Genomic DNA, 27,813 nt, shown 5'->3' with positions numbered 1-27,813 from the left:
CCTTACATTAACCACCAAAAAAGTCCAGCACTCCACCATAAACATGGGATTAACGTCTATTCGACAATTTTTTTATATAAATTCTTGTTTGGACCATTCAAATAACGATGATTTCGAAAACAACGAACTTTTGTTTTTTCTATATGTCTCACGGAGTGAACCTCGAATATTCGAGGGGGGTTGATATATTTTTCGATTCCGAAGGTTTATTATTCAATAATCAGACGATTGTTATTGGAAACGATGAATCAAAACAAACCCCTAAAAATACTATCGATGATAAACTCCCCGGTACATCCAATTTCGGAATATTCATTATTCGCGCAGCTTCCAAATTTTCGGCGTTTATATATAATTTCTGATATCAATCAGCATTTTTCATCCTGTTGAGTTCAAGAAAGGAGTTTCGAATGCCACGTCCCCTTCGCTGCAGTCTTTAGTATCGTAATGCACGCCGGATTCCTCCCCAACCGTTAGGGAGAATTTTGCATCCGGAACAAGGGCCCGAGGGGAGTTATGGAATTTTTGTATCGGTATCTTGCAGCGGAAGATTTTTCAGCGTTCCTCCCTGGTTGGGAGTGTATTCAATAATTACCTACCATGCTTAAGTACGCTTTTAGCAAGGAGGAAGTTGCAGCGCTTCCACGTTTTGTCGTTTTCCATCAGACAACTTTTCGATCAAGAAATTTGCCGTCGAAGAAGAGATGCATTGACGCTATGTTTCCACTTCGTGAAGACTTTGTTGCGAACTTGACCCTAGATACTGGGTGGCGTTCAATTTTCCCTCTCCTACTCGTGGAAAGCAGTGACGGAGCTTTTTCTCCTTGCTCGAATTAATTAGAAGGTGGCCACTCATCCAGGTACCGACCTCGCTCATCGCTGCTTGATGTCTCCCAGAAAAGAACAATTTTCTTGGGTTTTCCGGAAAACAGGTTCGATCACGTTGAAAACTCGGCTCTAAAGTAACGTTTCGAGAGCGATTTAGGATTTTTTTGATATTTTGGACTCTTAACAGCAAAAGGCTGATATTTTGCAACTATGTACAACTGCTAAGATAGGAAAACTGCAGTTACTAAGTCATTACCAGTTCACAATTGCACCATTAACAGAGTTATTATTATGTAATAGGAATTTTGAGTCCATTTCACTTGTTGTCGTTTGATCTCAAACCAAAAAAGTCATCGTAGACCTAAATGTGATACATATTCTTAAAGATAAACTCTTCTAGTAAAAAATCTCGAAATTTCATTCATTCTCTCAGACTGAACTCACTTATGGATTTCTTCAGTTGGTTTTCATTCTTCAATAAGTTATAATCCTTGTTTTTGTTTTCAGGTGAGTGCTCTTTGATTGAGATGAACAATGAAATAATGCCCAACTAAGGTAACTCATTTCAGAATTTACCAGCAACAAAATAAGTACTTTCGATTGATGCGTTTATAATGTGATACGCTTTGCAATTTTTTTTAACGCAACTTTATATCATAGCCTTGTGATGATGATTTTCTCCCGCATTTCAATACTTAGAAAGATAAACAATTCATTGAATTAAGATTTGTATGAGGACTGGAATTTTGAAAGAAACAGTAGCATGTTTTCTATGAAAAACGAAAGTTGATGGAATATTCAACGAGTCTTTCTAGAAAAATCGATTAGGTTATTTCGAATCCTTTTCGACCATTCTTCAGAAAACTGGCTTCCTGCATTAGTTTTCCTTCGACATAAACTAAATTTCTACCGAAAACCGAAACCACTCAAGGAAGAAAATATTTATTTTCCGAAACCCTAATATGAAAGCCATGCCATTATGTGGCTACAGCATGGCTATGGTTATCACCCAAGAATGCTTAAGCACATATATGGAATCCTCCCCATGCCCTTGACATTCCGCACAAATCCTGACAATCTTTCCGTTTCGAGAAATGCAGGACAACCGTTGACAGCCCGACGGCAATTTCGCTGTGATCTTTCGTGATTAAACGCGATATTGAGGTTGTGACTCAGCCACTATTTCCAACGAAAAGAAGATCACGAAGGATCCGTTAGAACACTCACAAGATAATATATGAGGTGAATCGGAAATGTCGAACAATATTTCTAGGGATGATCAACATAAAAAAATGAGTGATCTAATGCACCTGTGTTGAAAACGCTTGCTAAGGGTGCTAAAACCCGATGGGGTCTAACTTCCGTTGGTTTTTTCTATATTACTACTGAAAGGTTCATAGAGAGATATGTTCGTCTTTCAAGAGTATACCTTCATCAAGATGAACCTAAGTTGTCTATTCTAAACTGTGGTAGGAAACCAAGAACTATATAGTTGATTTATTGAGTTTGTAACAACACTCAAGAAGGGCTTACCCTAATGAATTCTTATTATGCATATGATTCAGTTGATTCATTGAGGGTAGCTCTCAAAGGGTAATTTTTTTATCATCTTTTAGAAAATACGTATTGAAATTATATTATTTAAAGCTTCTCTTTCACAGAAGATACTCTTGAAGTATCATCAACATTTTTGAGTTTATTAAAAGTCATCAGTTTCTGAGGGTTTGTAATTTCGAGCATGAATTCATTGGACAAACATTTATATATTTGCTGATATTGAAATTGATTGACAATTTTGGTTCAACTTGCTGAGGTTCTCTTCAAAAAAGAAATGCTGCAACGAACACTATCTTGATACGTATTATCTAAAAACTCTGGTATTTAAAAAAATAGGTGGAGAGAAGGGTGATATTGCTCTACATAAAAATATATAAAAGAAGTTTTGTTTATCCTGACTGAATCGATTTTCATAATCTACTATGTGAAATTCAAAGTGTTTTTCCTGCGAATCAAACTACGAAACCCGTACTCTTGCTCTACGGCCCTCCTCTTTATGAATTCTTTAATTCATTCAACTCAACGATTATTACTCAGCATCCTCTTGTTCGCTACCTTCATTCCACTTCCGAGTTTCCGCTTGCTTTTAAATTAATCATTCTGCAAGAAAGTTTTCCCAGCTTCCCCGCCAGTGGACCCCATGATCGACTACTTGGAGGTCCCATTTCCATCTGAATAACCGCTCGCCCTGATCACGTTCCTGCCGGCTGCTGTTCTCTCCGTTATATACTGCGGATATTCTATGAGCTCTATCCGAATATAAACTTGTTTCGGTCGATTTCTATTCAACTACGAAAGGGTTTCTGATCGTATTGAACGAAAATCGCCGTTCTACCATTATAATCCGGCGTCGATGCCGGAGATAAATGATGTGACGTGGTCAAAGATGACCACGTCATAGCTACGAAAGATTCAGAATCGGCAACTGGAAAAAACTTCTAAAATCTTTTTTGGGACATGTAGATTCCTCTGAATGTGAGGTGGAGAAATACATATCAGAAAATATCACTGTTCCTTTTCTCAACCAGTTTCCAAAGGATCCATTTAGTTTATGAATGTTATTTAATTGAATATTTTTGTTTTCATTAAAATCACCATGATCAAATTTGAAAGTAGCTCAACTTTTTGGACAGTTACTCGTTTGAATGAGCTCATTTTTATCCATGAAAGACGTGCAAAGTTCAATTTCATGTAGATTTCTCACTGACAGGTTGTATGATTAGAATGAACGATTTATGGACTTTTTTTCGATGCCATCTATCCCCATCTGATATGGTGTTCGTAAAAGATGGATAATTTGGCTCGAGATTAAGAAATGACTCTCGGTTATCTTGTTATCAAAAATCAGATTTTATTTTCGTCGAACAAAAAAAGTCGATTATGGGCCCCTAGTTCAAGACTTAATCCCTTTCTGAATTAAAAAGCGGTAGGAAGTTACAGTGCCGGCCATAAAGCTGTCTTTTATCGGTGAATTACATCATTCCAATCTTCCACATTTAATTCCCCTACTCTGATTATGAATAACGTTCGCATCGAGCGTCAAAACGGCTTCTTTCTCTCTTTCTGTGGTTAATAACATCATTTCCCCCCTGAATAGCCTCACAGTTTTTCATCCAATTCACGCTCAGGCCGTGTTTATCCCGCTGAGGAAACGGTTTTATAGGACCATGGATAATTTCTATATTTTTTCGATTTACCCTCCGAGATGTTTAGATCTGGAAAGGAACAGTAATTTACGGAATTGTAATATCCAATTCTTCTACACTTCGAAACACAAGGGGCGTTTAATGAATTCACTGTATTGATTCGTTCGAAGCAACAGCGAAAGGCAGTTTTTCGATCCGAGAATCGTATACTTATCCTCATGCTGAGGAAGTTTGACATTGATCTTACAACGAGACAAAGCCTACTCGAGAAATGTCAAGAGTTCATTTGCATGCTCCTCTGAACCTTCAGGAATATTGTAGAGAAATTCTGTAAAACTGATGGTAAATCAGAAAAGCTGTTATGTTCGAAGTATTTTAACTATTTCATATCTAGTCTTGCTCCTAAGTTTTCCCATAGTCAGACGTTCGTCGCTTGCACGTATTGGGACTTAGGATTTGCTGAAAATTGATATAATTGAGCCTGTTTATCGATAGGCTCAGATTTTTTTTGCGAAAATGAGCCTTCAAATTTTAACACGAAAACAAAATTATAGTCCTTGAAATTTTCAATTCATTATGCGTCGTGTATAGTCCCAAAAAACCAGGAATAAAAAGAATCCTCCCTTCCGCCTTAAGACATCTAACCACTATAGAGATAACTCGATGAAATTCGATACCAATATCGAAGAACCACCCGACAGCGATCCTTCTAGCTCTTTGCTACAAATTAATCAAAGAGTTGAAATTTGAGAAACTCGTGAAATCTGTAGAGTTAATGATGATGAAAGGAAATCTATTTGACGAAATACTTTGGAAATTCTACACCTATCCGCTAATTTTGTTGCTTCTTCCTACTTCAGTAATCGCTGTATGAAGTCGTTTTTTTGTTAAGACATCTCAATCTTATCTTACCGACGATCTGAGAATTATGAAGCTTGAGCGTGATTGCATATCAGTCGGATAATAATTTCTCCTTTACTGAAAGAATAAGCGAAGAAAAGGACTTTTTTGCCCCACAGCTAAATCCCCCTCGACACTTTTCGAATTACGGCCTTTGAAGCTTCGAGTAAAATATTCAGTTCTTCATCAGGACTTATAACAACTTGGAGAAACTATGAACTGGTTGGAATTGCTTGGAATTATTCGACGATGAATATTCGAGTTCTTGATTGCCTATCGAATTGTGGACCTTCCTCAAGCGATTGTTCTGTTACTGCTCCGAATGGATGTCAACAGAAATGATTGAAAATAATTATTTGAACAACTTTCGTCGGTGATCTCACTTCATCAGAATCTCCTGCAGAAGGAGGTTTTTTCAGCGCTTGGTTCTGATGATTTCAGGTTTTGCATGGTCATTCTTTGTTTTTCTTGAAGTCAAACAGCTGGAAGATTTTGGAATTTTTTATTGGCAGTCGTGAATTACAAGAATTTAAATGAATATGCGAGAGTTCAGTCAATGTTTTCTGTATGAACGCCTGTATTTATCATCTAATCTCTTCAGTTTTTCGTTCGGCAGTCTTGCCCTCTTGATGAGCCTGAGACGGTTCCTGATAATTTCCAATTTTTTGCAGACCAGCTCCTTGAAATCATACCTCTTGATCAGATAGACGAACAGATTGGGATATTCTTTCTTGAGGAAAGTGCAAGCGACTATGAAATTATGATTGAGACGATCATTGAATTCCACGCCATCCTGGATACCGTTCATTTTCACTCTGTAATGTCTGGATAGAAGAGCCTGTTCCTTCAAAAGCCTCATGCAAGATAGGGTGACTTGTGTCTTGCTGAATTTCTCCTTGGTCCTTTCGTAATCGTTCAGGTACAAAGTTTCTTTTCGCGAAACGTTTTTCCAATAGTGGGGATAGTAGACTTTCATGAAGCAGACTGCACTTGTGAATTCTTCCTGGTCCATTGTTTCTCTGGCCTTTTTCATTACGGAATCGTAAGTTTCGCAAGCCTTTCTGAAATCTTCTGATTTCCTTCCATCCTTGGAGTATTTCGAGGCTTGGTTGGTTTTGCCGTATAATTTCTCGAAGTCATAGCAACTTTGCGAGAGGCAAACAGGGTTTGAGTTGTATTTTAGTTTCTCCTCAAAGCCAAATATTTCTTCTTTCAGAGAACAGGCACACTGAACGATGTCATATGGTAAACCATACTTGGTGACGATGCTGTCATGTTCTATATTTGCGTCGTAATCTGTGGAATAAAACGAATATAACTTTGTCGGGCATTTTTCGATGAATATTTTGATCTTACCTTCGAAATCCAGGATGCTATCGGAGATCAACAAGGTTGCCTTCGAATCCACTCGAAGCTTGTCACGACAAGCTGGTTTTTTCACTATAAATGTGGCTGAAAATCAATAATTAGGTACCTTAGGAAATATTCCCACTGGATTTGTCAGAACCCACCTGAGTTCTTCGTGTTTTTTTCGATTGGTAATCGTTTCACCTTATTCGACTTCTTGACTGTTCTCAGCTTCTTCGCCTGTTTCGCCTTCTTGGAGGAATTTGAAGATCTCTTCTTCCTTTTTTTGATGATTTTGGTTTCGACTCGCTGTTTTGTTGCCTTGAAATAAAAATAATTTTCTCCTGCATATGAAACTTAGGAAAACTCTGATGTCTCACCTGTTTATCTGAAGTGTTGGTAGATTGGACAATACCGAATTTCTTCAGCAATTCTCTCTCTTTAGTCCTGGATACTGAAACAAAATTTAAATATTATCAAATGCTTACTGCAGTTGATGAGATGTCAAAATTCGACCTAGAAAAATTAACTCACATTCCAAAACGCTCTTCAAAGTAACGCTAGCAGTTTTTGATGTTGATCCTGCAACGTTCCCAGTATTCATTGGACTATGGTTTCTCGTTTCCAGCCTATCCAAAAAGTCCCTACGATTTTCCTTATGATCCGAAGGAGCTAAAATATATTTTCGTGTATATTTGATTGAAAGTGAATTAAGAAAGTGTTTGATGTGTGAGCTGTATCTCTGGAACACTCACCTCCTCCACTTTTTCGAAGATGCATCGTTGTATATAAGTGTTCTTATCTTCAGATTTCCACTAAATGGTTTCCTCGATTTGAAATGGTTGCAGAAGATTATTTTGTTATGGTTATACACTGAAGAATATATTTGATGTACTTTTGAGTTTTGAAAGTAAGTTTGGATCGCAGAAAATAGTGTTCAATTGGAGAGTAAAAAAAAAAAATGCGGTGACAGTAAAAAAATATTTTGACAACTTCACATTGACATTTCTCTTTCCTTGGCAACAAGTTCTATTTTATCTGACCGAAGCCATAGATGCTTGTTTTCAGCGGTTTCAAGTATAATTGCTAGCTGATCGAGTGACAGTTTTTTCAAAAATCTTCTGCTCACTTGAATTCACTGTTTTCGATGCAACTTCATTGTAAAAATTTATGTACTCAACTCCAAAGTTCCTATTTCATTTTTTAGGAATTTTTGGCAATTTTTTAGATCACTCTGTCTATGAAATTGTGTGTTTTTGTTGAGATCATATTCTAGTAGATTATTCCATGAAAAAAAATTAAAATATTTCATACTTGCCCACGAAACACTAGAATTTCACCCTTTTCAGGAATGATTCAATCCAGATTGCTGATTTGGATGTTTCCTGATAAGTTTATTGAGCTCTATGCTAGAAGAAATGAAAAATGGAATTTGTTTCTTAAAATTTTGTTTCTTTTTGAAAGGACCCTTTTGGTCGGAGCAAAGTTCTGATTTTCTTTTTATGCTCATACAATTTTTTTTGTCACTTTTTAATTTTTTCCTACTTCAAATAAGGGCCAGAAGGGAATTCCAATTATGAATACTATGCTTGAATGATTGAATCTTGACTATTCCAATAATGGGTTGAAAAAAAATCTCAAGTTCTCCGAAACTTCTTTATTCAAAACACAATGAAACAAACAATGATTGAACAGACAAAAATTTCATTCAAACTTGATTTCTTTTCTTGATCTTCGCCAAAGACTCGTGGCAGTGTGCGTGCTCGAGTTCTTTCAAAACCTTCCCAGACTTCTTAGAATATTCGATATATTTTTTACGGTTCTCGTCCACGGTCAGTCTTTTGCGAGCGAATTCTCCGAAATCGAACTTTTCCATCAAGTGCTGGAAAAGGTTGGGGTACTCTTTCATCAGGAACTCGCAGGCCATCTTGAAGTCTTGGTGAAGGTGACGGTAATCGACGCTGAATTTCACGTTCTCTCCAAAATCTCTCATGATGACTTGGTAATGTTGCGAGAAGAATCCCTGTTCTCTCAGAATTCTCTGGCAGGACTCCACCACTTCTTCCTTGTAGTTGTTCTCGCGCTGGTAGTCTTCGTCGGTCATAAAAGTAATGTATTTTTCACTCAAGTGGACCCAGTAGTGCGGGAAGTTGACTTTCAGCATGTAGTCGGCCTTGAGGAACTCCTTCCTCTTGGTCGGGTCAGGTTTGGACATGAAGATCTTGTAAATTCTGCAGGCTTTCTTGTATTCGTTCAGGCGCTTGGTGGTATGCCACAGTCTGATGGCACGTCCATCGAGTTCGCCGAATTGTTCTTCAAACTTGTGGCAACTACCTGTTTTGCACAGCTTGATGCCTGTCTGTCGGTTCCTCTGCATGAGGGCCTCTGCATGGCAGCCACATTGGACTACATCATATGGGAGACCATATCTTGTCGCAATCATGTTATGCTCTATATTCTCAGCATCCCCTGAAAAAAATATTATTTTTCACATCGACCTGTGGTGAATGCAAGGCTTCATCTTACCTTCTGTTGCTTCATCGAAGATGTTGTCAGCAACAGACACATCGGTTGATATTGAAGAGCAAGTTGCAGCTGGAGAATCGTCAGGTTCAGATAGACTCATCGGGGTGACATTGGAAACGCTGTAAATAGAGGTCAGGCTGTGGTTCCTCTCAGAATCTTCGTCTGAAAAAATCATTAAAATGGGTAATATACCAATGAGTTAATTCGAACACAAACCTTCACTAGTCAAAGTCGAAGAACCTTGAAAGTCATCAAGATTGGAGTAGGTGCGGTTGCTGGAATGGGGGTAAGAATTGTCGGAAGCTTCACTTTTCCTGATATTGAAGAATGTTAGCGGCTTTCTCAGCTTTCTGGGCTCATCTTCGCTCGATGATTCAACTGGAAAGATATTCTGGTTAATAATCGTATGTATTTTGGTTTTGATGGGTACCAATTATCCTTGGTTTTCTATTATAAGGGACCAATGTTGCGTCGTCCTCATCCCATATGTCCGATGCTGAAATATCGTGCCACTTATAGGCGCTATCCTGTAAAAATGAAAATCTTTGAATATATAGTCCATTTTTTTTGCCTGTCCCTTGCCTCGTTGGTTGAAATGCTTTCTCTTGGTAGGGATTCAATGGTTCCTTCATTTCCAGAAGCTGAAAAGACTCTTCAAATTGATTCCTTTGCTTCTACAATGAAGTATAGCGTTTCTGATACAACATGATTCGTGATTGGAGATGATACAGTATGATTCCCATAAATCTGATTAAAAGGCGTCTGTTTCGTTCATGGTATTATTTTAATTACTTGGTCTTTGATTCGAAGCCGCCCAATGATGAAATTGATAGTCGGCTGGCTATTTGTCAATGTTGTGAAATAATGTATCAGATCACGCTATCTGAATTCTCTGTTGTCTAACAACTAAGCAGGACTTATCTCTAAGGGTTTATCTACTTGTTGAATTAATTGTATAGCCCTGATCGATCCGAACGCTACTAACATCGGAAATTTCATTACATAATACAGCCAAGCAAGATCGAACAGAATATTCTGCTTGGTAGGGGGTATGGATTTCAAGACTTCAATTTAAATTCAACTATAAATCATGAAAAATAGGTTCTTTCCTTCATCAAGTTGAAAATATAGAAATTTGAGCTCATGAATAAAGTCTCTTTGCACGCAGATGTTTCAGTTGTAATGATGGAAATAAATTTGGGTATAATCTGATAATTTGTTGTATATATCACGTTCCTAATGAGCAAATATTTGGATGTATGCTTAAAGAGGTACGGAATTATAATAATTAACAGAAACACACGATCCAATAAATGATAAAATTGGTTCTATACAAAAAACCATTCATGTTGAAACATCTATAAAGATTGAGATTTCGAATCCAGTCTGCTCAGATTGTAAATACTGGACGGAACCCCGAAAGCCTAACTCTTTTGCATAGAAGTTGTTTTGTTTATTCGAGAAAATCAAACAGTTGATGATTCGATAGAGAATTGGACTCCAGAGAGCCCTTTCAAGGGAACTTGAAAATGAAAAATGGAAAAAAAATTTTCGTGAACAGTATCAGATATGTATTTGGAAGTTTGGTATGAAAATATAGGTTTTCGAACACGGTGAATCTATTGCTAGCAATTTCGAAGGCTTCGTTCAAACTTTCATCGTTGAAATGGTAATTTTCGAATATTGCAAATTTTAATCTGCGATTTCTCCGATCCAGCTGAGATCCCTGGTTTTACATATAATCAACGTTGCCAAGCACAAAATATCCCATTTCGAAAATCTCAATTATATGGGTAAAAAATGAGCAAAGGTTTAGATAACTCTGAAATGACCTATTTGCACCTCTGTCTAAAAATCAGGTTTTAGTACCACTGGCCTAGGATATGTAGTGCATAAAAGTTGTTTTGTTGATTCCAGAAAACCAAACAGTTGATAATTGGGGTGGGATGAAAATTAATCTCTTTTTCTATTTTTTATAAATAGTAGCGAAATTGAATGGTCAGAAGTTTTTCCTTATGGGTCTGTGTATAGGTATATATGGAGAGCTCGCCCAATGAATGTTAACTCCCCTTGGTCTCAAATGTTGACCCCAACGAGGAATAAAACAGCAATTTCGATTCAGCTTCAACGTTCACCCCATCCAAGAAAGTACTAATAGAATTTTATAAGATGATTTCTAGCTTTGCAGATCCTTCATTTCCGTTCTAATTTACCCCCAGTTCCGCATCCGTTTTCTACCCCACGAAAAGGGGTTGCGCCTATCCTTTCTACAATTTCGTCTAAGTAATAAAGCAGCACATTAAAAACAGCTGCCTATTCCGAAAGATGGAGGATATTGTTTTCGAAGACGTTTATACAGTCCAACCGCCATTTCTCAGACTGATGCCTGGCTATAACAAGGAATGGAAAACACTAATTGAAATACACACTTCGATAATGGCGATATTTGATGAGCGGTTTCACATTAAATTGCTTCAAATAAATGGAAAAATTCGAGAGGCCTCATTATAAAATTTAATAGGCTACAGTAACCACAGATAATGGACAAGTGATGAAAACATTGAACATGGGCCTTTCGACACATTCAATTAAAGTGGAAAATGAAATTTTTCTCCCAGTCCAATATGATAATGACGAACAAATGGGAAATTCTATACGGAATGAAATAACCAGTTCGATAATGAGTGTTATTCGCTGTAATTTGACATTGTTCGTTTGAACCTAACCTAATTCAGATAACAGATATGTTCTATGACCGCATCTCCCTGGTGATTTCGGATCGAAGGCTCAGAAACGGAGATAAGATAACATCGGGGGTGAACGGCCCCAACGTCCAAGTGGAACCCTTCCAGAACCACCACTGTTTCCTTCCCTAATTGTCTGCAGGGTCATAATTTATGACTTCTGGTTATTTTTGAATTTGCCGGCCGCGAACGGATACCAAATTGCTACACCATCGATCTAGATAAATATTTTTTATTGCCCAATATCATTCATTTATCTCTGGACTAACCAAAAGAAGGGACGACAAAAGAAAAATGGAACGTATTAATCAAGAAGGAGTCGGTCGGATTCAACTGTTCGAACAGCATGCTTCATTATTCGTACCGAATAAATGAAAGAGGTTCGTTGGAATAGTGATTATCCGTCTTGTGGGTGGAATGTTTTCATTGCCAGAGGCTCGTCAGAGCGATAACTCTTTAAAACAGCTGCATTGACAGATAATTGCTGCAGGATCTTCCTTACTCAGCCGCCAAGATCTCATGTTGCCAACTGACAAAAAGGCTGTGGAGGAGACTCCTTAATATTGAATGGGAAATAAAATGAGATTCATTCGAGAGTTTTAATTTTGTCTAACTTTGTCCAGGAAACTTCCGAATATATCCATTTAATTTACGTAGGAAAAAATCCATGGAAAAAAGGGCAATATTCTATGTTAATTTTTCTGTGGACAATTTCGGTAGATATGGAATTCCAAGTTTGATATTGTGTCAAAGAAACTCACCCTCTATGTCACTATCGAAAATTCCACTAGAGATCATGTCCTCAGTCGATGTGCAGAAGGATCTAGTTGTCCAATTGGTTAGTTTAACATTATTTCCATCGATGTTCTCAGTGTCCTCATCTTCGCTGAATCTGGTTAGACTGTTGGTATTCCTGGAAATGCTTATTGTCCTATCGGTTAAACTCGGTATTGGGGTAAGTGTATGAGTTAGTTCACTGCTGATAGATAATGTATCTGAAATGCCAAGAAACGGGTTAGAATTAAAATTAAAATTTGGCAGAAGTGACAAACCTGTCAGCTGTTGACACAACTCAGTCTCGGTAGGATCTTGTTTTTCTTCGGGGTTTTTTTTCTCCACATCTGCGGAGATCTGCAAAGCCGATGGTTCAAAAGCGTCGTTTCTGTTTGATCTTCCTTGATTTTCCATGATTTTAGTTGGTTTTCAAAAGAGTTAATGCGTGATTATTAGATGAAAAGGGTTTTTCTGAAAGAAGAAACATTTTCAACTGTAGAATATTGATAAAATTGTGGAAAGTTGATCTTACCTTAGATTTTCAGTCGTAGAAATTATCTGGATTATTTATTTGATTTGTATTTACTTGGTTTGACTTGAATTGAAAAAAATCGCAACACAATTCCTTGACACAAGAAAAAATATTTGACGCAATACTTTGACACTTGTATTCTCCTTGGAAACTGATATTGTATCAGAACATAAATGATCTATACAGTTCTATGGGGACAATTTCAGTGTCAAAGAAGTTAAGAATGATATATACAGAGTGATGTTTTACTATGTTACGCTCTCAATCAAAATAATTCAATATTTTGCATATGGAATTACTATTACTAACTTTTATTTGCAAGCCGTTAATTTTCCACTTCTTGACTTACTTTAGATTTCGAAAGAAGATGAATTTTTTTTGATGAGGCACATCCTTTAGGATATTTTGACTTTAATCCTGTACTAACCAATTTAATTGTCAGAATGTGTTGTAAAATCAAAATTCTGAAAACAATAATCGAAAATGAAGAATGAGCTATTGTTATTATTGACGGTTTTATATGAAATTAGAGTACTAAATTGATAATGATGGTAACTCAGGACGTCGGTTGAGAAAGAAATGAATATTCTATGGTTTCTCTGCAATTTTGCAGCATCCAAAATAATCGAACAGTTGTCTGAAGACGAACGTGAATTGAATTTCAGACTTGATTTTCTTCAAGAAACAACCAGCTACACAAAAGTTTGAATGATCAAATTAACAATAATATTTCCGTAGAGATGAATCTGTGAAATAATTACGAAATAAACCAATTAGCTTTTACATTGGGAGTTAGCCCATTCAAATCATCTTCAGCTGAAACTGGTTGTCGTTTCCTGTCCAGGGCATATTCGAGTAACCGTATTAAATGGCAAAATTAACTTCGAACTTTTCCTGAGGAACGTCCCCGAATGTACGAGATTCTTCATTGTGCCGAGTTAACCCTTTGTTCTATTTTTCCATTGAGCAACTCCGTGTTTGGACGAAACCGCTAGTTTTAACTCACAGGGTCGCAAAAAAGGATACCACGATGGATCCTTCTCGTTCAAACGGTGAGGAAGTCCCCTGTTCTCCCGCAGAATCGGATAATTTAGCTATTCCTATTCATCTCATCGCTTTCTTCGCCATTGAAAATTGGAAACCTGATTTTAATGAGAAAATCGCCTTCGTTCGGGTTTGATCTTCAAGCGTGTACCTTCATTGTGTAGTTTCGTCGAACAAGTTATCATATTCAGCATACTGTTTATGTCTGGAAAAAATCTATTTTTATATCTAACTCATTTTCTATCTTTCTGTTGTAGTCCTTTATCGATTTTTAATTATAATTGTTCTTTTTTTACAATTAAGCCATATACCAAAATATAGATCTAATTTCTTGCTGTATATTTGAATGCAATTATCTGAGATTTTCAATTTTTTTTTCATGTCAATTTCTGTGAAAGAGTTTGATGAAATTAATTCTGCTTCTTGGGTCGTATTCGAATATAGAGAAAAAAAATATCTGGAATAGAAGTTATCAGCTTTTCATTCTCAATTTCTGAAGTATGGCTGTTATAAGATGAAATTTTCCTAAGCAGATGGTCAGGCATTCAAGGTGTTCAGCCTTTCCTGTCCGGAATATTGTGTTTTTCGGACATTTTCCCTGAAAGCTCATTATCAACTTTCTTCATTTATCCACCACAAAGACGAAACGTCAGTAAGAAGCGGAAAATTCAATTTTCCGGGAAAGTTGTTGTTCTACTCAACTCAATTGAAAATTTTCTGAGTCCTCCATTTCCTTCAATTAGGCCGGGACAGTCGTAAGGAAAATATTAATTAAAGTTTGCTTATAGATATAATGCCGTTGTCTGCGCTAAATCGAAAGTGAATAATGGCCGTTGTTATTAATTAGTGAATTGATGGAACTATCTCGGTAAATGAGAGGGTAGTTTTCTGAAGAGGTCAATTATTCAGCTATTTACACTTAAAGAAGCTTATAAAGCTCATTCTGATCTGTGCTTTTTCCCATATCTTCCCATACATGAAACGAATTTTTACTGATAATTCAGTTATGTATATGGTTTTCACTGACGATGAGTTTTTCACCAATATACGTGTTTTGCTATAACAATTGTTTGTTTAGGTGGGTGGAGGTAATTTTTCATACTGTTTCACACGTACTTCTTGTTTGGTCTTCATTGTTTTTTTTATGTATGTTTTCATTCACCTAGATCGTCTTCCTTTGTATGAGCCAGTTTGATTTCTTCTGATTGTTTTTTTCTCATGTGTACCTCGTTCATCGAATTAGGGAGCCGAAAATTTCGATATTCATGATGCAACAGCCACAAGTTCTAGAGTCCATATCTTGTCGGAATGCCCGAAATACTGCTCAGATAATATGAAATCGCTTCGGAACGAGAAGTTTCCGAGTTTGTCCCTATAACGCTACCGAGAGGTAGCATCTGGCGCCATCAGCATCATTTCTAATTATGAACATGCCGTGTTAGCGGCCACTGGAGCGATTGATGGCCATTTGAAAGTGTTTTCGGAAGATTGAAAAGGATTCGAAAATACAGATAGTATCGGCCTAATGATCCGGGGTATCGCTCAATGGCCGATCGAGTCATCAGCGACGTCGATCTGAAAATAATCAGAGATTGCCGGAATTATTGATGACTTCTTCGCACCGGCCTTATGGAGTGGAAAAACTGATGTCGAAATGATATCGGGGAAAACTGATTGAATTCCTTGGGAGATTTCTAGTCGATAGCGTGTCAGATACAAGTGAAACTCGATTCGACGCCAATTGTGATAACTATTTTCTCGTGTTCTGGTTGCTCGGTCTAGAATTGCCCAAATGGAGGAGTGTTGAATTTCAGGGATACCGGGAAAAGCTTTTCTCTGATGAATTGTGTCCACGGATTTTCAGTTCAACTAAAAAGCTCCTCTTCAATGATAATGAACCGTTGGAATGGGACAAGAAAAACAAATTATAAGTAAAAAAAAATGTTTACAGTTATCGTTTCGAGATATGCCATATGAAGATCTTGGAAAAGCATCCTCCATATGTCTGAGGCAAAACTGTTGATAACTCTCAATCAATCAGCAATGGTCCCCTATGATTCCATAAAATGAAATCGATTTCGAAAAATTCTGGTTGAAAACTGAGCAAATTGTCAGCCCCCTAACGCACCTTATATTTCCTAATCAGTGTTGAGAATACGACTTTATTTTTTTACGATCGACAATTAACGTTCTCATTTGGCAAGTTTCATGTTTCAAAATGAAAAAAAAAAATTTTGAGGAAAAATATTATTATCAAATATCCTAAAATATTTCAATGTAAGTAGTTTTTTGCCTCGATATTTTTTTTCTTTGAAGTTTTGCATTCCAGATTAAAATCGATCTGATATTTCAATAACGAATTCCTCCTTTATTCATTGTCATTTGGAATATCCAAAGTTTTTTCTTCCTGAGAAACCCCTTTGTTACATTTTCATTGTATAGGTCGTTTATCTGTTCTCAACATGAATTGTGAGATAGGCATTGTTTTTATCTATTGTTTCATTCCTGGTCACCTATATGTGTTATCAGTTTCAAATCGATTCATCCACTTACTATCACAAAAGAAAATTGTTAAACACGTGTGACTTATTGGAAACGTTAATCGCTTGATGGACACATGTGTAGTCCATCTATTTATATCGATATGTCTATAGCACGATTCTGTCAGTGCGTTCAAAATGGCCGATGTAACGAGTTGAATCATTAGAACGGTCCGAATGGCTCCCTTTTTGTTCTGCCTTCCATTAACGCACCCTGTTAAATTGTGTTAACGCTAACATCATCAGATTTAAATTAATTCGTTGCAATGCGAAATCGAATCTGTCTATATTCCGTTATTTTGCCAATCAATATTGGCCAAACTAGCCGGCTTTAGTTCTCCGACCCGCTACTTGTCTTAATCAATTTCCAACCACTGAATTATCCAAATTTATCGAGGTGTAGGCATGACCCTAATTCGATCTAGAAACAGTGAAATACGCACTCCTAAAAGGGGCCACCCCAGATCCAGGGGAGAGCTCTGGAATTCTTGTAGTTCTCGACAAATTAGGGCATATATTCATCTGGAAACGGCGATACGCTATAATTAAATAATGAAATATATTAGGTAAATTGGGAAACTACTCGTATTTTTCTTGGCAGCTCGAAAAACCTTCCGACTTACTGTCAGTGTCCTCTCATTATTTGAAATTATCCTTTCCCAACACGAAAGCTGAAAATTTTAGTGGGTTTATAATTATGATCATGTAGTCTTGCAGTTATTAGAGATAATCAACCAGAAATAGTGTCCAAAATTTTCCTGCGAAGCTGACAATTTCCAAATGGTCGACTTGCTATAATTCGTATCATTCCGCCATGTTGAATACTTCCCGGTATTACAAATTGCATGAATTTCGAAATTTCATCCTTTCGGGAAACGAACGAAATGTGCACGTCAGTCTGGCCTCCCTTCCAACCCTAGAAATTATCAGTTACATGCTAATTATTCCTTTGGCTGCTTTTCATACCACAGAAATAGGGAATTTTAATAATGTTCCCCCTGACTTTGATGGATTACCTACTCTACCCTTAAGCTGTTTTTCCACACGCAACAAATCTTAATCATGAAATGTTTCTCATTTTCACCAAATTAAAACACTTTGCTGGTCGCCTAATTATTTTTCATTCTGTTCTCTATGTATATGCGTCGATATTCGCGTTCTCCTCAGGGCTCGAACCCGTTTCAGGAATATAAATGGGGTTCTAATTAGCTATCCTTCAACCTCCGAAAAAATATATCCCTAAATATTATAGCCGTATCCGCCTATTACGCAGCATTGAAATAGGAACTCTCAGCTGTAATTGGACAATTTGAATGATTTAGAAACTAATCGCTCACATTTGAAACAAAGTATGGTTTATGAACCTTTCAAATGAGGTATAATAAGAAATATATTTGTGCTGAGAAAAATATAATATAATTTAGTAGGTACATATTTTCAAGTGAACAAAGTCCGATACAAATGGCCTATTCACGAGCCCGAAGTTGTCAGCTTCTTCCGTACGATGAAAATATTTCATTCGTAAAATTGCAAGAAGACTTATCCGGAAATGAAGGAGTTTATTATGAAACTTTCCGTTCGTTTGTTAACTAACTCGGCAGCAAGCGTCCACTATAGTTGGATATGATGACGAAATATCATAACTCATAATAATTTCACATCAAACTTTTCTTCAGACGAGCAATCCACTCGAGCGGAGTTCTTATTTCGAAATTTTGATAAACTTCTATTCGTTTTCATGTTAGGAGGATAGAAAAAAACTGATCAGCTCATCAGGCTACTATTCAGATTCTTGGAAGTTCCGGCTTCTTTGCAAGAAACTGATTATAAGTTTTCTTGTATTATTCTGTTTATCTCAATATACAGGGAGGTCAGGTGAAAATGAAACGAAGCCATTACATATAAGAGAAGCAGTTAGATCTTCTTTAGTAAGATCAAAATTTCGTCCAATACTTTCGATTAACTTAGGCTAACTCGATGACTATTGTTACTTAAAGCGAGTACGAAATCTGACAGCAGATTTTCCCTCGGATTGAGTTAGGGTGCAGTTTGAATCTCTGGCTCACATATCGATAAAGGTATCGTTTCTGTCATTTGTGATCTTTCGGAATGACACCACTTGGACATTTTTTTCTCTTTGATTGATCAAGTCTAGACGTAGACTGTAGGGAGGAATATAATTTTTATCGGTATCCGACTCCTAACAAGTCTAACTTTGGGGAAATAATGATCCGAAAAAGGCGAACGTATGAAGTCCACACGAACGAACACGCCGGTGAAAGCGAGTGCTCTCTATGCTTAATATTAGAACAACCTATGAATAATTTAGCTTGGAGTTTAATCCTCAGATCCTGATTCCCGTTTCACCGCATATAAATCTCTCGAAACAGTTAAACTTTATTGGGTTAGAGAAGAAACAGATAGATAGGAGCAGTGTATGGCGTTCAAGCGACCATGAAATCCAGACTCTTGATATCCTCGAATAGAAAACAATTTCATAAAGCTGCCGTACGTATATAAAGGGTAGTATGAATATTGCTGCCGACGGAGATCGCTCGGTAGAAAATAACGCCAAAATCCGGGCATCCGAATGATAAATAGACCCCTCCCTCGATCTCTTTCATCTAGTTTGGTGCTGTACTAATGTTCCTCTTTTGACGCTGACTGCCATCGCGGATACGCGCGACGATGTGCACATTTCCACTTTTCCAGGTTTTTGGTATTACGAATTGTAGCCGGGACTCCATCCTGTTCTGGACGGAGTATCGGAGCTAATCTACCGGAAATGTCAGAAAATCCAACGTCTTATCGTGATATCTCTGAATGTATCGAAAATGGAACATCGAGAGAAGTGCCAGTTGCACCCAATGGAACAGTATGAATTCTTGTTAGGCGAATATGCGCTTATTTCATTCTCACATCAACAGGGCAACACCAATAACGTCCATTGACATGGAAATCAACAAATGTTACGGTCCAAATCACCATAACAACATGATTTCGGTCTTATTCGACCTCATCAGAGCAACACAACTCACACTTCGATGTGCATTGATTGTACTACCGACAAATTTCAATCTGCGATATTTCTTGTTATATTTATCCGATCCAATTGAGGGCTGCGGATTCATAATTAGCATTGCCTAAGCTCACATATTGAAGCATAAAATCCCACTCGAAAATCTCTAATTTTTTGGTATAAAGTGAGCAAGGGGTTCAACCCCATTCAAATGACATATTTGTTCCTCTGGCTGAGAATGAGGGTGTTCTATCACTATCCTAGAATATGAAGTGCATGAAAACTGTTTTGTAGATTCCAAATAACCAAACAGTTGATGGTTCAGTGGAAAATCGTACTACAGAGAGCGTTTCAAAATGAATTAAAAAATGGAAAATAAAAAAATTCGATTTTCTCGAAAACAGGTTCGAAGATCCGAAGGTTTAGTATGAAAATATAGGTTTTCAAACACGCGAAGTCGATTGCGCATAAAATCGAAAGCCTAGCTCTGTTCGTTTAGATTTTCATGGTTGAAATGGTATTTTTCAAAAATTCTGCGATATCTCCTGTTCTATTTATCTGATCCTCGATGAAATGGACTATATGTTAAGGCTCCGAGTAATTAGTTCGATTTAGATCGTAACATTTGTTGATCTTTGTATCAATCTGAATTAATTTCGATTTTTATTGACCACCTTAATCCGAAGGCTTAGTCAATTGATTATACCAAAAACAAGGACTCACTTAACATAACAAAAATAATTAACATAGATCTGACTGTAACTTAAGCTAACCGGAGTATCGAATAAACTAAAGGAATAAAAATTTGGTGTACCTCCACACTCCTGAAAATGCTATCTTTATATCGAAACACAGTAGTGGTTTAATTACTCATTATCAGATGAATGTTCGATGAAGCTTTCGCATTAAGTATCAGCCACATCAATTCAATATATGATTAATGAATATGTTTACATACACGCAAGAGAATATCGGTATTCTCTTGGCACAGTCAGGGGATAATATGTATAATCATCATTAACTGCCAAACACAACAATGTAACCGATGTGAAAAGTACAAACAAGTATCTATATATTTCATTACTCACTGTAAATGACGCCAAGAAGATGTTGAAATATGTCAGAAAAGATTCTGATGATTCGAAGAAGGAAAGTTCTTGTAATATATAAGAACCCTTTCCTAAGGACGTGTACTGTCAGGAGCTTTACAGCAAAAACAACTGGTCCACCAAGAGACAATCCTTTTCATTTACATTTTCAGTGAACACAATATGTTGTCACTTTGAGACTGAAATACCTTTCGGTCCAGAATTCAGAAAGGCAATCGTCTGTGAATCGGCTGAAATCTCTCAGATTGGTGATCCGTCAATAAATCTTTAAATAAATGCGTTATTCATCGATTGATTCCAAAAATATTTCAAGTGGCTGCTATTGTAGCAGGTACAAATCTATTATTTGGACCACAACATGACTAACTTTCCTTAGTCCTATATCTTCCAATTTATCGTGACTCAATATAATAAAAGCATACCGTTTTCCACTTAATTATCTTAATTTTTGGAATGATATGATATCACATCGAAGGATGTAACCCTCCAAATGTGATGCCACGTCATGATAAGAATATGGACAGTTCTCCACCTCTTTTACGTTCGGTTGTAAGCTTTGACGGATTAATTAATCGAAAAGTTTTAAAACGTCGTGTGTTGAAATAATCGCAAAGTAATAATTTTCGCGGTCTGCACAGTACGGCAGCTGAATATTCTCATTATCGTCCCTATATCCCATGCAACTATAAATATTCACCTGACCACGCAAACATTTTAACCTGGCATTCGTGCGTATGTTTTTCACGTGTTTTTCCATACTTGCGTGATTTTTCAGTCATGCACCTATGACATCTGATAAAGATCCGACATTGGGGTAGACTCTGGAAGTAATGGGAAATTCGGTGTAAATATAATCAGGATATGGACAAAAAGCGTCATCTGGGATAACGGAATCTAACCTGAGAACTATCGCAGAATCGTTTCATATTTCTCGCAGAAATACGAGATTTGGAAACATCTTGAGCTGTAAGTGCTTGATGACAGACGAACATCTTTGGTCCCAATATCCTCAAATCAGTTGTGATGCATGTTTGTAGTAGATTGATAAGGGCTTCTAACTCCTTCTGACGACTTAGCTGTATGCGTGTATATTATTTGGCAGTTTTAATAATATGAACCATCTCCCTGAAGTGCTGTTGTTGAATTGGAGTGTCACTTTTTGTTTACTTTGTGGTGCAGGTTTTTTATCGATCAAGGGTGGATGAGTTGATTCTTTACATATATTTGTTGAGGGGAAATTGTTGTTATTTGGATATATAAGTGCCTGTATAATGTGAAGAAACGCTCTTTCTAAACCAGGAAGAAAATGCGAGCAACTTATGAATCAGATGATTTCGAATGCAGTTTTTAATGGAGTTCCACAATTATTCCATCGAGTTTTCGCTTCCATAAAAGCTTTCCGTAGGGTGAACCCGGCGTGTTCATAAATAAAAAATGGTCACTTAGGCTCGGCAATGATATCAACAACTTAATCGTTAGAGAGTAATTTATGCATGAATATTACTCACTTTGGATATTATTAGCACAAATTACTCTTGACATGCGAGCACGTCAAAGAGACATTTCGCATATGTAATGGACGCGAGAAAAGTGTCGAGCAAAATCGCATAAAACATGAAAATGCAAAATTTGCACTGTGAAAAATTCGAGCACTAAGCCTTTATGGAAATATCTGTACCGAATCAGATTACCCGGTGGAGTTTCCATGACAGATTTCCCTTTGTAGATACGGTTCGGGGGTCATTACTGTTTCCTACTCGAATCCCTGAAAATAAATACAAGCATTTCGAATATTATTTATCTCTGAAAGTGGTTCGCATTCGGCTCACTTCATGGGATTATTGCAATCACTTGAGGAAAAGAAGGGTGCGTTTTTTAAGAGGTATGGAATTTCAAAAATTGAATGGAACACGTGAATGAAACATAGTTTCATTCATAGGCTAATTTTTTCTCATCTGAATCTCTTAAACGTTAAGGTAATAGATGAAAATAGATGGAGATTTCTGAAGAATTAAACGACGATTTAAAATTTTAAAGAAAGAAGAGACATGAGACATAGGAAGACATCTTTGATTTTGTGGGATTCCTTCAGAAAACATTACCGTTCTCGATATATTATTGTTAATCCTAATTTTACTCCGATATGCTCGAACAATCTCGAATATTTTGAATGATCTTCCCAAGTCGGAATATCTCATCGAACGAAAGAGTCCTTCTGGCAATCTAAGTATCGAAATAGAAATATTCGTGCCTGTGCTATCGCCTCCATTTCCTTGATGGCATGTCACACCTCGCAATTTACCCCCTACATGCATACTGATAAGATATCACCTTAAACTAAAATTAAACGTTAACTTCCATTCTGACATACATCTTATTTACATTTTAATGTGCATAACGATAAAGGGTCTCTATTTCACCACGACCTCTGATCACGAGGGAGTCGAAATTGGCCTGGAGGAACCAACCTAGATGTGCGGGGTAGATGTAATCGATTCCGACATGATGTGCAAGAGGCGTAGTCGGAATCTCCATATAATTCAAGTGGAAAAAATATTAATTTCGGGGGAATCATCAAGGGATTCGGTTCTGTTTGATGTTTCTTCAATTGAATTGATTGTTGAATGAAAGTCGACACCAAAATCACATCTTAGAGGGGTGGAAGTACCAGTCAACACGAGACACAAAAGTTTAACTCCCATAAATTGACTAGCAGTACTAATGAATCGTTATTGACGGACTCAAATAACGATAGTTTGTACTTGCAAAGGGAGCAAGTGGATTTGCAAAAATGCCCAGTGAATTTATTGATGCCAATCTTCTGTTTTCGTTGCTCTCATGATAGAAATCTGCAGCATGATAAATATTCGAAATGGGCCAAGGGAGAAATTATTTGTCAAGTATTGTCCTCTGGAAAAAACAGCTTCAAATTTTCCATGAATGAAATGTGTATGGCGCTTGTAGTAAAGTTGAGCAATTCCTCATAAAATAAAATCTTTTTTTTTCAATGGAAATGACGCCAATTATAGTAGACCGAACTTCGTGCCCTGTAATAGGCCCCACTGGATAAAATACAGTCTTTCCGTAATTCATTGTCGGGGCCTGCAATAAATCCGGTCCAGAAAAATGGCCGCGGTCCCGTCGACAAGGACATAGTGCGACAGAAAATTTCGACGGGGCATACATCGATACAGGAATGCACATCGTTCATCAATCAAAATATCCTCCGAATGGTACTGGGATGTAAAAATATTAGTCATAAGAAAACCGTCACGGTCAATTCCACACTGACATAATAAAAAATCTGTTCTTCCGTCGTAGCAGTCTTGATTGATGTGTTTGCCGTTGACACTTTAAGAGGATCTATAAAATATTAAACAACATATCGAAAACAAACTTGGTCGGGCGATGAAAAACTGCACCCGCCTTGAGGGAGTTTCCAGGGCAGCATTCGCCTCTTTCAGCCCTTATACTTCATGGTAATTTATTACGGACGAATATTAACATAGACGCTCTGGAGATTTGATTGGAGCAGCTGATGTATTTTGCCTGGAATTAAGGTCTTAGGTTGTGAGCAGCAGAACTGACGTTAGGGCTGAATTGGGTCGCAATATTTGATTTCATACGATGCAATTTACCCTGAATACACTGGAAGTGAAATCAAAATAAGAACATTGCTGAAATTTCTTTCCATAAAGGCCCAAGCAAGCTTTTCTTAGACTTCTTGGTTACGTTTTAGTTGAGTGAATCTCTTTATGTATTTGCGACATTATAGTTGCTGTCAGGGCGAGAAGAATAACGTAAGGAGTGCCACAGGCTTCCCTTATTAGTCCTCATGGAGTTGAATCATCCAGGAAAGAAATTGCATCTAAGGATTAAACCAACAGAGCAAAAGATGGTTGCCGATTGGTTCTGGAAACAAGTGGTGCCTTGAAGTGGGCTCCACTATGCTAACTTGAAACTCGATCTTTCCATTTTTCCCAAGGTTCGGTGGATTAATCTTTACTCGGTTCGAAATATCTACATGGTCAGTTCTTCTGGGGAGGATACATTCATTCTATATGTGGTAGACTCTCATGGTTGGTAGATGTTGTAGAGCAGAAGGTTGTATACTTGCATACCACGCTCATTTTCACTTTATGTCAAGATATGGGGAAGATCACACGGTCTTTCTGCGGCAGAAAAATTCGCTGTGGGCCATAGCTGCAGGCCTTAGCTGCAGACATAAATCTACTTATGTTTTATCGACAATTCCAGCTGTCTAGTGTTTTGCTACATTCAGATTTGCGTATGCAGCATTGACCAAAACGAGAACAGGCTGAGAGGCAAAGAAGCTGTACAAAAATACCACAGCTAATCGTGCACAAATATAGACTCACAAAAATGGAAAATTTGTTAGAAACAAACATTCTTTTTGTTCACCAGAGATAGAAGGATTTTCAAGAAAGCAGTGCTAAAGATTCCTCGAGTTCTGCCAGGCTTTCTTAACACTCACACACATCAAAATTTTTCGACAAGCTTATGCGTAGATGTGTGATTTACGAAAAATATTGTATCTCGAAAACTATTCGTTAGAGGAGATTCAAACTTTTGCGAGGACATTCAAAACGCCGAGTACTCGGTTTCTATCCTTGGGAATATTGTGAACAATATTTTTTCACTGGAAGTCAAGCATCTTGTGGTGTGGTTATCGAATTTGAACAAGCACTCAAAAGATCCTAGCTTTCCTTCATTCCTTCAGTGGTAGATCAACGCCTCACCGCTCTGAACGATTGAAGGGTTTCAGGTAACTGCCTCGACCGTATCATCCAAACTTCACAAGAATTCCTCACCGATAAACACCTTCTGATGCCGCATCAATTCGTTGCTTGGGGCTCGTTTGTTTCGGGCGCAGAAATTGAATTGTCGACGGACCGTTCTGAAACGATCAGAACTGTTAGTTCGCCGGTCCAAAAACTAATAGAATCGTTTGCGAAACTTGTGTTCTACGGCCGGACAATCAATTCGGGCCCCTGTTCTATCGTGTCGTTTGCTAAATGAAAAATCAATCCGGGGGCTAATGACAAATTGGAACGATTGGGATGCTGCGTTAATGCGAACGCAAATGCATCAACAATAAACGAACTAACAACTGTTCTGAATAGACGGTAAAAACTCATTACAGGAGCTATTTCAATTCTGATTCAGCGGAGTGCCTGTTTCGGCTTATCGTCGGTGAGCACACTGTCGTTTTGCGTGCCGATAGAAGAACACCATAATATAGCTGGAATGACGGCACTTATCAGCTTCTTAACACTTGCCCATTTAAAAATGTGTTTGCATCTCGCGCCCATCGTTCGAGAATTGATGCTATTGTACCGTTATGTGTAGATTTTAGTCACGATAGTCAATGTGAATCTAATAAAGTAATGCTCCCCTGGCCTGAACAAAGCAGGGAATGTCGTCCCCCCTGTGTTAGAATACATAATGTATTTTTCGGATGGTTTCACACTCGAGCACTTGATCACACCCCCCATTTCTCGTAAGTCGCAAAAAAAACAAAGGGAATTTTTCACCATGAATTTTCCAACAAGGTTCTTGGGCGGCTTGTTTTGTTGGTTGTTGTCTTGCTGGTGTGATAAATTTTTCCAGTTAGTTTGTGCGAATGCCGATCGTTCAAGATCTTAGTGTTGTCATGAAGTTGTATCAGTTTCATTGACACCAAATTTGTTTTCTTCAAAATGTTTACTGTTAAATTTTTCCTGGGTACTGGATCTCAGCAGATGGCCTCCTCAGCTATGTGAAGCATGTATGGACAAGGATAACTGATCACCAAATTACTCTGTACATACAGGGAGTTTTCAAAGGTGAGGCTTTTTTTGTCAGAAGGTAGAACTCATCGAAATAAGTAGTTTAACCAAAAATTGTCTATATAAAATATCCAAGATAGCTAAAATACAAACCCTAGAAGTTCGACAAAATTTCATTGAATTTCAAGTACGGGACTGTGGAAGGTGACACCGGCATCGCAAAAACGAAACAAAACATAAACATATGGCTGGACAATGAGTTCATCGGATTAGATGCTTCAGGTCACCTCTGGAAGAATCATAATTGTTGTATCGTGCAATTTAGGGTGAAAAAAATGTAGAAAATCGAGGCAGTGTCTTGAAAGTGCTTATGTTATTTATGTTGAAGAAGTGCTATGATGTTTCCTCATTTCATCCCATTTTTACGACGATTGTTGGAATGTTCGAACAAGAAGATTGTGATGCCCATTGTGAAAAAATTTGTGAATAATTTAGACGAATTTTATTGGTGAGATTTTGAAGTATTATTCTATTTTCATACACTTGTGTCCTAAGTCTCTTCTGTCAGTTGGTATCGGAATGAGCCATTTCATAAAATCGAGTAAGTTACTAAAAAATAATAAGAACAATTCGGCAATCCTCAGTTTCCATTTTCATTACCACAATATCCTAAACGAAACCACATGGTCGAATCAGCAGATAAGTTTTTTCCCACTGTTTTGCGATAATTCAGCTAACAAACAGTCTGGGGTCGTATTAGGATCGATTCCAGTAATCATTTTCAATTTTTTTTTCAACTTTGTCATTGCGAAAGTTTTGTATAGGTGGTTTTTGGTGAAACGCTTCATTTTGACTAGTTCTACCATCTGTTGAAAAAAACCCTCACCTTCAAATACACCCGGTATGCTAAGCCTGGGATCGTGTCTGAAGCAGTCTGTTTCTTCTGAGAGCTTATGGTAGTGCTTGAAGAGTTTTGTAACCAACAGAAACATTGATGGATATCGTTGTGAATACCCCAAGGCTCAGTTTCATCGCCCACCCTCTTCTTGATCCATATAAGCGTGAACCACATCGTCACCTTCACTACACCAGTGACCCACCCTTAAATCTAACCTCCATGAATTTCACCAAATGGATTCCTTCAACGAAGATATCTCAAGACCATGAAAATCTTTTTTCGTGACTTCCCTTGGCGTGACTGTCAGTTCTTCGGTGTGTTGAAGTGTAACCAACATCGAGAAGTCCTTAAAAATAAGCCAGGATATCAGTTTAAACCTAGTAAACCCCTTTTTTCACATGGAGCACCCATTGCTTATCGATTATGGTACCTAACATGAGCCATGGCGACACCGGAAAAACTGTCTGGTTTGAGGACGCTTCCATCAGAATCGCTGATATGATTTTCCCAACTCCATCACTTTCTGACAGTGATTGAAACCACTCACTCTTGAGTTCAAG

General features: G+C 37.5%; 3 protein-coding genes across 3 annotated transcripts in view; 1 reads left to right on the top strand and 2 right to left on the bottom strand.

The window, feature by feature from the left end:
* LOC123321695 (slit homolog 1 protein-like) overlaps positions 1-27,813 on the top strand; it is a 145,856-nt gene that overhangs the window by 18,117 nt on the left and 99,926 nt on the right. The gene's annotated exons all lie outside the window — the stretch shown is intronic.
* Positions 7,921-8,994, bottom strand: LOC123321398. Its single transcript, XM_044908963.1, has 2 exons — positions 8,805-8,994; positions 7,921-8,747 (listed from the first exon to the last, which is right to left on the bottom strand). Exons 1-2 carry the CDS (start codon positions 8,977-8,979, stop codon positions 7,987-7,989), a joined length of 936 nt encoding a protein of 311 aa, XP_044764898.1. The 5' UTR covers positions 8,980-8,994; the 3' UTR covers positions 7,921-7,986.
* LOC123321697 lies at positions 9,004-13,134 on the bottom strand. Its single transcript, XM_044909424.1, has 6 exons — positions 12,855-13,134; positions 12,601-12,793; positions 12,310-12,543; positions 9,387-9,445; positions 9,235-9,331; positions 9,004-9,182 (listed from the first exon to the last, which is right to left on the bottom strand). Exons 2-6 carry the CDS (start codon positions 12,734-12,736, stop codon positions 9,004-9,006), a joined length of 705 nt encoding a protein of 234 aa, XP_044765359.1. The 5' UTR covers positions 12,737-12,793; positions 12,855-13,134.

Source organism: Coccinella septempunctata, chromosome X (genome assembly GCF_907165205.1).
Source record: "Coccinella septempunctata chromosome X, icCocSept1.1, whole genome shotgun sequence".
Taxonomy (NCBI): Eukaryota; Metazoa; Arthropoda; class Insecta; order Coleoptera; family Coccinellidae; genus Coccinella; species Coccinella septempunctata.
Note: the sequence above shows the minus strand (reverse complement) of the source record. Positions and strands in the feature narration are given on the sequence as shown.

What these genes read in the sequence shown, in the direction of transcription:
- LOC123321398 (XM_044908963.1), bottom strand. Translation starts at nt 8,979, where the DNA reads ATGATTTTTTCAGACGAAGATTCTGAGAGGAACCACAGCCTGACCTCT. An exon ending in CTTCGATGAAGCAACAGAAG is followed by an intron (nt 8,748 to 8,804) that starts GTAAGATGAAGC and finishes TATTTTTTTCAG; the next exon opens with GGGATGCTGAGAATATAGAG.
- LOC123321697 (XM_044909424.1), bottom strand. Translation starts at nt 12,736, where the DNA reads ATGGAAAATCAAGGAAGATCAAACAGAAACGACGCTTTTGAACCATCG. An exon ending in GTTGTGTCAACAGCTGACAG is followed by an intron (nt 12,544 to 12,600) that starts GTTTGTCACTTC and finishes TTGGCATTTCAG; the next exon opens with ATACATTATCTATCAGCAGT. An exon ending in TAGAAAACCAAGGATAATTG is followed by an intron (nt 9,183 to 9,234) that starts GTACCCATCAAA and finishes ATATCTTTCCAG; the next exon opens with TTGAATCATCGAGCGAAGAT.